Below are 9,351 nucleotides of genomic sequence, written 5' to 3'. Positions count from 1 at the left end.
ACAAGGAAGGGAGAGGGGAGGAAGAGATGCGTGAGATAAGGAGGTAGAGTTGGAGGAGGAAGATGAATGAAGGACAGAGCAGGTGATGAAGAGGAAAAAGTGGAGGAGGGAGGAGGGATCGGGAAGCTTGCGCGAAAGCTTGAAGAAACATAATTGCGGAAGAGCAGGAGAGAGAAATAGGAACAAGGTCATGGAGAGAGGAGGGAGAGGAGGAAGAGGAGGAGGACGAGGAGTAGTGGAGCAGGAGGAGTAGAAGTAGCAGCAGCAGCAGCAGCAGCAGCAGCAGCAGCAGCAGCAGCAGCAGCAGCAGCAGCAGCAGCAGCAGCAGCAGCAGCAGCAGCAGCAGCAGCAGCAGCAGCAGCAGCAGCAGCAGCAGCAGCAGCAGCAGCAGCAGCAGCAGCAGGACCTGTTGTGTGTTTGCTTCAGTTTTTTCAGCTTGAGGCAGTTGGGAGAGGTTAAGGTCTTGGACCTTCTCCTGCAGAGCCTTCACCGGCTCTGCCTCAGCTGCTTGCGAGGAGGCAGGAACGAGCAGCTGGCCGAAGCTCTGAGCCCTCTGCGCGATCTGCAAGGAGACAGCGCGGGGCTGCTTCGGGGCGAGCTCGCCACTGCCCCTCCTGACATCCAACTTGGAGGACGAGGGCTGTGCGCTGCTTCTGACCTCGACCTTAGGAGGAGGGGAGGAGAAGGCAGGTTTTTCTATCCTCTTCTCCTCTTTCGCTGCTTGTGACGTCGGGGTGGTCAAGGAAGGGGCTGACTCCGGCGTGAACGACCTCTTCCTGTCCGAAGGAGGAGGCGAGCGGCTCATACTGCCTACTCCTTCTCCAGCTGCTGTTCCTCCTCTGCCCTCTCCCGGTCTCGCTCTTCCTCCTCCTCCTCCTCCTCCTCCTCCTCCCCCGTCTCCTGCCCGAATGGCACTTCCTGCGACCCTCCCCTCACCTCTTCCCTCACTCCTTCCACACCTCGTCTCCCCGACTCAGGTGCTACAACAACCTCCCCTCCTCCTCCTCCTCCTCCTCCTCCTCCTCCTCCTCCTTGTCTTTCTATGTCTTCCCTGTTTCCAAAAGAAGCTTCTTGTCCTCCCATTATCATCCCCTCCTGTTGCCAGCGCAACGCGCCTCCTCCTCCTTCCTGCCAAGAAGCGCGGTGGCCAAAGAGCAACGAGTCCTCTTTCTCCTCGTTCCGCAGGTTTTCAAACTTCAGCTGCCTGCTCCAACAACAGTCAGAGCACGATCGCAGCAGCTCGACTCTGTTCCTGTCGACCGCTGATGGCTCTGCCCTCCTCATCGGCTGCTGGGGATTCCTAGTGGCTGCCGCTAGCAGGCCGGGGGGCGGAGACATTCTGTCTCTGAGATCCGAATCGGAGAATTTGAAGTACGTCCCAGCTGTGTTGATACTTGTCAAAGTGCTAAAATGACGTCAGGACAGTGGACAGACTTTGAATGTTGAGGTCTGATTCGATGATGTGATCCCTTGAGTTAACTGCAAAGGAACAAGATCACAACCATGTGACAATTTCCGATGGAGTACCGAAATCATACTCAGTGTAAATCCTCATCTTCATCTGTACAATCATCACAGTCGTCACGATGTCATCATTGATAGTCGATGAAATAAAAAGGTAAGGTCAGCTTTCTTCGCTCTTACTTTCTGCTGAAACTCTTCTGGTGTGCTGAACAACACACCATTACCACCATAGAGTTAATAAGTCTGAACTGAACAAACCTGGCATGATTTGTCGGAGGCATCCATCTACAAAGAGAAAGTTACATCTCACATCAGAAGAACCAAACAAGAACCACCCAGTGTAAGAATGTCTGGACATATCTGTGACCTGCGATCCTGGCCCTTCCCCCACAATGTTGTGGAACTTGTTGGGATAAAATCTTGAAGCAGGCGAGACGCTCGTGGTATTGTTCCTCACTGTGATAAAGGAGATCAGATCAAGACGCTCAACTCTCGCTTGAGATGTTCACTTGGTTGAGCAACAGGAGCTTTGCTGATCGCCTTCGGCTCTCTTGCTAGTTTGCTCCCCCTGCGTTGTCTCTCAGTCAACTTGCTCTTCATCGCAGCTCGCTACCTCCTCTGCAGACACCACTCGTCTCCCCCACTCGACCCAGCAGCCTCGTCGGCTCCCTTGCTTCTTTTCGAGCAGAGGTCCGCTCCGAATGAGATGTCTTGCTGTGATGACCTGTTCGGCCTCTTTGCGTCTCTTGGACTGACATATCTGCTATACGCCTCCTCTGACGGCGTGTCGACTGTCGCATGAGGGGAGGACATGGCTGGCGGCTTCTTGGCGGACGGCATGCACAAGTCAAAGTTGTCGTCGAGAGACATCCAACTGAAGACTAGTCAGAGAGTATCACGTGGTTTCGAGGTTACTTGGCAGCGCTGTCTCGAGGGGTACTGGTCCTGGACGGTGACCTGCTCGTGTTCAGAGGTCACAGAGGATGCGATGTCGTGATGACCTGTAAGAATCGCCATGATCTAAGTTCTTTCCTTCACGAGTCCACCTGCAGAGTAGTCATGAGGGAGAAGCTTTGAGGACGAGCTGAGGACATGTTAGGACTGTTCTTCAAGCTCTCCGAGGCGCGTGATGGCTTGTAGATTCTTGGTTCTTTTCTCGGAACGTAGGGAGAGTCCGTATCGATGGACCTGTCAGTCATCAACGGCTCGTAGTCCTGCGGCCTGGGACTATCCAAAATCTCCGTGTATCTCGAGGGTTTGGTTTTCCGGCTACTCTGTGAGGTCGGACGAAAGGTGAGGAAGAGAGCAACAAGTTTTCATCTCTCACCCCGCATAGTGCCGAAGATAGAAAATCCATGGTGTCGTCCATTTCTGCTCCTAGTCAGGCAATCAAGTAAGACACTGAATGGCTCAGGTAATGCGCGTACAGCACGCAAATCCCATCCCACCCCTTGCGTCTCTCTCCAACACCTGATCCTCCTGTTCTTGCTGGTCCTGTCATCTCCTTCTCTTCTATCTTCCTCCTCTTCCTCTCCTCCTCCTCTCCTCCTCCTCTCCTCCTCCTCTCCTCCTCCTCCTCCTCCTCCTCCTCCTCTCTCATTCGTCGGGTCAAAGACGACAAACCTGTACCACCACCCCACCCCTCCTTGACAACCCGTCCGCAAAAAGTGTCCCCCTCTACCACCTATGTATGACCATCCTAATTCCTCTGAGTACCCCTACCCTATAAGTTCACTTTGACCATGGATAACTGGGGGGTGGCTGGTTGACGGAACAATTGGTGGTGGGGGTGGTCAAATTTTGGAACGGTCGGCATGTCGGGGATTAGGCTGAAGATTACAAGGAAGAAGACAGGAGGAGCAGGAGGAGCAGGAGGAGCAGGAGGGGCAGGAGAGAGCTCGATCATATGGAAGTTCCCCTTCAGCATCGGGAGAGGAAGAGACAACAACATGAAGGTAGCAGACAGCAAGATCAGTAGCAAGCACTGCATCATACACATGAAAAAAGTGGAAGGAGATGAACATCTTATCCTCGAGGACCTCAGCACGTACGGGACTTACATCAATGGCGTGAAAGTTGCTGGACTCACGAGAATTCCTGAGCAATGTGAGCTTGCGCTGACCATGGATCACGTATTCAAGCTGCAATGCATTCGAGGCCCGCTAGTCGTAAAGGAGGAAGAGGAGGAGAAGGAGAAGACGCCAGAGAGGAGAGAGGATGAAGGGATCTTGACACCTTGGGGGGTGAAGCTGAGGAGGAGTCACTCGCAGAAGGTTGACTATGACAATCTGAATGACTCGAGGTCAAGTGCCATAAGTGGACGGGAAGAACGGGAGGACGTGGAGGACGACGCGGAGGAGGTGGCGCAGCAGGAAGCGCCCCCCAATGTCCTGGAGAGCTTGCGACAAAACGTGCGCAGCCATGGCGAGGGCCTTCGGCTCAGCCTCGGGTCCCGCGACAGCACGATTAGGGAGACGATCAACCCGGGAGATTTCTACCCGTCCCCTCCCTCCATGCCCCTCCTAACAGCGATGGAAACTACCCCTGAAGCCAACAGCACCCGGCAGACACCAAAACTTCCATCTGCAAACACGTTGGCAAGTTGGACTCCCAGCAAGGGACCGTCTGCGATACAGGTCTGTCTCCTTCCCTGTTTACTCTGCCCTTCCCACGTCCCCTCCCCATCCCTGTGATGGAATCACCTTGATCTTTGTTTTCACTTGTTGATTTTCAGCTCGCCATTCGTGAGGCAGCAAGTCAGGGCACGGAAGCTGAAGACTCCAACTCCATGGAGTCAAACTCCGTCTCCTCCTCCTCCTTGCAAGGTGAGATGTCATGAGCTCACTACGAGCATCCTTGATGACCTCCCCTCCACTTCCCCTTGATCACCTTCTCTCCTCCTCCTCCTCCTCCTGTCCTCCTGTCCTCCTGTCCTCCTTGTCCTCTTGGGTTCCCTCCAACTTTCTTTTTGTCCTGCTTCATTTCGTCTACCACTTACTTCTCACATGGTCTCGTCTCCTCAGGAAAGTCCGGCAACAGCGCCTGGAGTGATCCGATAGGAGGGAGCGTCTCCAAACCAGGGCACAAACAAATCATGAAGGCCCTTCAGGGCATCCCAGGAAGAGCAGTTCACTTCCACGAGGACGAGGACGAGGTAGTTTTCTCAGTCTCCTCTGTGCCCACGTGCTGACGTGGCGAGCTGGGAAAGCAACTTGCAAGCAGAAGACCGATGTCACTGCCCGTGTCTCCGATCCTCGAACAAGCTGACCATGACATGGTGAGTCCAATTTCTCAGCTCCTCCTTGCGACCGCTTTACGAAATCTTGACGTGAGCTGAGGCACAGATGGGCTGGGAGACGGCGAAGGCGAGGCTTCGGGCGTCTGTAGCGGCGGACGGGTATGAGAGCAACAAGTGAGAGCAGGAAAAGTCGGTGACGTGTGCGAGTGACCTTGTCGCAGCTCCAACAGAATCTCTATGCCACCATTCTTGCGAGAAGACGGGACCATCGCCCCCAAGTACGTCCACGGGAACATCTCGACTGCCGAACTCGACATGGTGCGGCAACGGGCGGCGCAGGCGCTGGCGCAGAGGAGGATTCTGAAGCAGGGGATCTGCAAGAGGAAGCACAAGCGCACGTTCCTCCCCTCGTGGGCCAACTCCTACACGCTGACCCTCACGACCGGGCAGCTCATCCTAGCGCCCAACTCGCGGCGGGGAGCTAAGGGGATCACCCTCGACCTGCGAGCATGGGACGTGTCGCTGTCGGAGAAGGGAGGAAACCGGTTCGACCTCGTGCACCGCGGCGCCGAATACTTCGAGGTCCAGCGACCGCCGCAGGAGAGCGGGCCAGTCATCTACCTCAAGGCTAGCAACAACGACGAGTGCCGGTCCTGGTATGCTGTGCTGAGCGAGCAGTGTATCAACGCGCAATGCTCCATGGTGGAGGAAGCGTTCTCAAGCATGGTGGCGGAGGAGGAGGAGGAGGCTGGTCCGGACGTCTCTCGGTTGTCGTTCAGAGAGGCCCATCAGTCATATCAAGAGGATGTAAGAGAGGAGGAGAGGAGGAGGAGGAGGAGGTTGTGAGCTTGCCTGCAGGCGTTGACATCGTTAGGAGACGCCTTCGGAGAGAGAGATCGGAGGTAATTTTTTTCGGATACTTCTCAGCCTCTCTGCTGACATTGTTTTTGCAGATTTGAAGCATGAGAGGCGATTCTACAGTTTTTATTGTTTTGACTTGGATGGTTAAAGCTGCTGAAAGCTCCTCTCCCTCCTCCTACCTCCCGTCTCTTCCCTTCTCCTCCCTCCCGTCTCTTCCCTTCTCCTCCCTCCCGTCTCTTCCCTTCTCCTCCCTCCCATCTCTTCCCTTCTCCTCCCTCCCATCTCTTCCCTTCTCCTCCCTCCCGTCTCCTCTTCCCTCTCCTTCCTCATCGACTCTGTTTGCCTTTCAAGACTTGCGATATCTGCCTCCTGCAAGACTCCAGCTCCTCCTCCGCATGCGCCAGCTCCTCTTCGATGGACATCCCCCGCTCACTCCCCATGCTCGATCCTCCGGATGCGCTGAGAGCATGCCGAGACGTCGTCGTTGTCTGCAGCCCCCTAGCAATGAGCCGATCCTGCAGCTTTCTGATCTCCTCCTCCTGCTTCCGGATGCTCTCCTGCGCTGCTGCCAGCTGCTCCGCCTGCAGCTCGAGTCTCTTCTCCACGTCAGCGCTCGGCTTCCTGGAGGGCGACATGGCGTCTTCTATCGCAGAGACATGGCGATGGCTGACAATGGTAGTAGTGAGGACAAGAGGAGGAGGAGAGAAGGGGAGTGAGCTGAAAACAAGAAGACAAGGAAAGAGCAAGTGCTCCAAGGAGCGCAGGAAGAAAGCGAAGCGTTCTCACTGCTCAAGATGCTTCTGCTTCATCCTCATGTACGTCTCTCGCGGCACTGAGTCCTCGAGCTCAGCCTGAACACGCTAACACAGCCTAAGACAACGAGGAAGCAAGGGGAGAGGAGGGACAGAGGAGGGAGGGAGGGGGAGGGAGGGAGGGAGGAGAGAGGGAGGGAGGGACAGAGGAGGGGGAGGGAGGGAGGGAGGGGGAGGGAGGGAGGGAGTGGGGGAGGGAGGGAGGAGAGAGGAGAGAGGAGGGAGGGAGGGAGGGGGAGGGAGGGGGAGGGAGGGAGAGAGGGAGGGGGAGGGAGGGTCGGTCTTACCTGGAGCTTCTCCTGGAGTAGAGTTATCATCGCCTCCTGCTGCTGCAACCTTCCTTCCACGTTCTCCTGCATCCATGAATTGTCGCAGTGCTGGAGATAATCTTCCAACCTCCCGCTCTCACCCTGCACTACAGTCAGAGCTTCCCTTCCTCTCCCCAGCTGTCGTCCCACCCTCAGCATCTCTGCGGCGTTGTCAAGATTCCTTGCTCGCGCCCAGCAGCTCGCAGCGCTGCTGGGATCTCGCAGTATCAACAAACTTGGGGCTGAAGTGGGCGCAGACTGAAGAAAGGAGGGGAGGGAAAACTCGTCAGATTCGTCAGGGGGAGTCACTTCAGGAAGGCATCTGCAGCAGGTGCTCGCGATCAAGTCCTTCACGCCTCCGACTCGGTCTGAGCCGGGCGAGAGTTGTCGAGCATCTTTGAGGGCGAGGAGACATCGGACTAGAGTTTCTCTTCCCCCCTCGCTGCTCCCTAGAATGTTCAACCTGATGCTGGCGATGACCGCCAGTCGTTGAATCCGTTGAAGCGCCAAGATCGCGTACACCACCACCCGCAAACTTGGAACCCTCCTGCAGACTCGCAGGACTTGTGCAGATCCAACGGAGCCCTCCAGCTTGCTCTCCATGTTTTGCAGATGTCTTGAAATGGATCCCGACAGCGATCGGGTTATGGCGGCTTGCACGCTATAGGTCAGTTGCAACCGCTCGTGGGATCTGATGTGACGGAGCAGAGCAGAGAAGAAAGCTCTTATCCCCGAGCAGATCTGATCGACCTTATCCTCCAGCTTCAGTTGCTGTATGACTCTCCCGACGATCTCGTCCTTGTAGGAGGTGTTTGTGTCTGGGCGAGCCTCTTCCGACAAACTCCTGCTGTCCTGCAAAGAGTGGATGGGGGAGACACTCGGGGTAGCTTCGCAAACTCGTCAGAGAAACAGGGGGAGGATGGAGACATGAGGACCTGTCAGTCGGTGAAAGAGCATGAAGTACACGTGCGACGTCGAGGTGTCCAGGTCATCGAAGAAGTTCTAAGGCGAGGGATCAAACCATGGGAATTCCTTCCAGCCATGCCACATCACCTTGAGAACTGCGTTGCTTGTGATGCCGCGAAGATCAAGCCCACTGGCCGTCTCGCAGAGAAGTTTGGGAACAGATTCAATCTCCAACTTTGACAGAAGAGACAGGTACTGAACAGATGTTTGCCGAATGAAACAGCTCAGATAATCTTCTTTCATCTTCAAATGATCGGACGACGATGTAGAAGTTTGCAAGTCCCTTAGAATCTTTTCTTCTTGAAGCTTCTGACACCTTTTCTTCATCCTTCCCAGGTCTGCAATTGACAAGTCAGACGACAAAATTCACAACAAATAGTTGTTTGCCTGATGTCAATCTCGCCAACTCGCTCTCAAGCCCCTTCATCTGCACCCGAACATCTGCTGGGATGTTTTCGGAGGAAAGAAATTCAAATGGTTTGCGATGAATTTCTTGTTGATCTTCTCTTGCCGTGCTCAACATCATCGTCTGCAAGTGCGAAACAAACCTTCTCATGCACCCGTGATCATTCACTTCCAGCATCCGCCATCGTAGCCTGTCGACGGTTTCCTTACCATGGGCAGCGGACTGAGCATCAGAGAGCTGATGGATGTAAGTGAACATCTCCTTGTTGAGAGCCTCAAGGTCTTCGCAGCGCTTCTCTAGTGCCCTGATCTTACTCATATAATACTCCTCGCTTGACCTTTGCATTGCCGGCATAGCCTGTCATGGCCGATCAATCCCCATTAACAAGTGTTAGGAGAAAACATGGAATCAACGTCGTCAACAGAAGATTTTAGAAGAGGACTGAAGAGGCATGACATGAAGATCTTGAGCATCGAATCAAGTACCCACAAGTGCGAAGACGATGAAGATTAGTTGTCAAACGAACGCGATGTGATATCTTGCCAAGATTGCATTGCTTGGCTCTCGTGAGGTCATCTGAATTTGGTTGTCATAAGTCTTGAGCATGTCCTTCCCTTTCTTCTCAGTCGTCGCATCGCCTTCCTCAAGTTCTCTTCGCTCATTTACTCATTATCGAGCATGCAAGATTGAGTAGCAACAGTGCAAGTCCGAATCAAGGCCGTGCCTATCCGAGCCATCCAACTTTGAAACTTTGAAAGTTCGGGAATTCCGGCACCGTACGTTCGGGCGAGTCGTCCCGAAGTTTCGAAGTTTCGAACTACCGTACCGTACTGCTAGTGTTCAAGGTTGACCGTCTTGGACCTGACCTCGCCTGACGGGCCATAGCGAGTCGTGATCCATTGCCATGCCACCTGCAAGGGTAGTGAATCCCGAAGGTCGGAATGACGGGCAGCCCGGGGCCCGGATTTCGGCACTGCAGGGCCCGGCCGGGCCCTGACTCTGTGAATGTTGACTAAAAAGCTTCCGAATCAACGCACATCACTCACAGTCATGGCGGGAAGGTTGAATGTTACGACGGGCGTTGCGCCATCGACCCATGGCTTCGGTAGGAGACAAGATGCCTCCACTGCCTCGTCCTTTCTCTTCTCTGCCCTTGCGCCTTCGCTTCCTCCATGACCCTCTTCAAGATGTTGATCCCTCCACTTTTTGTAGTTCAGTTTTCGAATTCCCTGACAAAGATTTCCAGGAGCATATCGACCTCAAGCAAGCTCCAAGAACGCCGTCAGGCCTCTTGTC

The 9,351-nt window shown here is 54.6% G+C and overlaps 4 protein-coding genes across 4 annotated transcripts in view; 1 reads left to right on the top strand and 3 right to left on the bottom strand.

Moving 5' to 3' along the window:
- The window catches only part of GUITHDRAFT_106907 (hypothetical protein), a gene marked incomplete at both ends in the record, with an annotated part of 1,705 nt that extends 900 nt beyond the window's left edge, over window positions 1-805 (bottom strand). The window contains one exon of the mRNA XM_005834390.1: window positions 407-805. Within this exon, the coding sequence (XP_005834447.1) occupies window positions 407-805 (399 nt within the window). The remainder of the gene's footprint in view (window positions 1-406) is intronic.
- Window positions 806-1,189: 384 nt separating this feature from the next.
- GUITHDRAFT_137623 (hypothetical protein) lies at window positions 1,190-2,833 on the bottom strand (the record flags this gene model as incomplete). Its single annotated transcript, XM_005834389.1, has 10 exons — window positions 1,190-1,204; window positions 1,261-1,405; window positions 1,503-1,561; window positions 1,723-1,749; window positions 1,832-1,920; window positions 1,974-2,032; window positions 2,078-2,338; window positions 2,466-2,510; window positions 2,653-2,738; window positions 2,792-2,833. The coding sequence occupies 10 exons, from the start codon at window positions 2,831-2,833 to the stop codon at window positions 1,190-1,192; spliced, it is 828 nt and encodes a 275-aa protein (XP_005834446.1).
- A 445-nt stretch (window positions 2,834-3,278) lies between these two features.
- On the top strand, window positions 3,279-5,668 carry GUITHDRAFT_137622 (hypothetical protein; the record flags this gene model as incomplete). The annotated part of the gene is made up of 7 exons (XM_005834388.1): window positions 3,279-4,100; window positions 4,199-4,289; window positions 4,488-4,618; window positions 4,809-4,876; window positions 4,924-5,509; window positions 5,561-5,604; window positions 5,656-5,668. The coding sequence occupies 7 exons, from the start codon at window positions 3,279-3,281 to the stop codon at window positions 5,666-5,668; spliced, it is 1,755 nt and encodes a 584-aa protein (XP_005834445.1).
- A 221-nt stretch (window positions 5,669-5,889) lies between these two features.
- Window positions 5,890-8,409, bottom strand: GUITHDRAFT_106904 (hypothetical protein; the record flags this gene model as incomplete). Its single annotated transcript, XM_005834387.1, has 7 exons — window positions 5,890-6,229; window positions 6,350-6,423; window positions 6,663-6,785; window positions 6,834-7,570; window positions 7,619-7,685; window positions 7,737-7,987; window positions 8,265-8,409. The coding sequence occupies 7 exons, from the start codon at window positions 8,407-8,409 to the stop codon at window positions 5,890-5,892; spliced, it is 1,737 nt and encodes a 578-aa protein (XP_005834444.1).
- Between the last annotated feature and the right edge of the window lie 942 nt (window positions 8,410-9,351).

Source organism: Guillardia theta (assembly GCF_000315625.1).
Source record: "Guillardia theta CCMP2712 unplaced genomic scaffold GUITHscaffold_26, whole genome shotgun sequence".
NCBI lineage: Eukaryota > Cryptophyceae > Pyrenomonadales > Geminigeraceae > Guillardia > Guillardia theta.
Note: the sequence above shows the minus strand (reverse complement) of the source record. Positions and strands in the feature narration are given on the sequence as shown.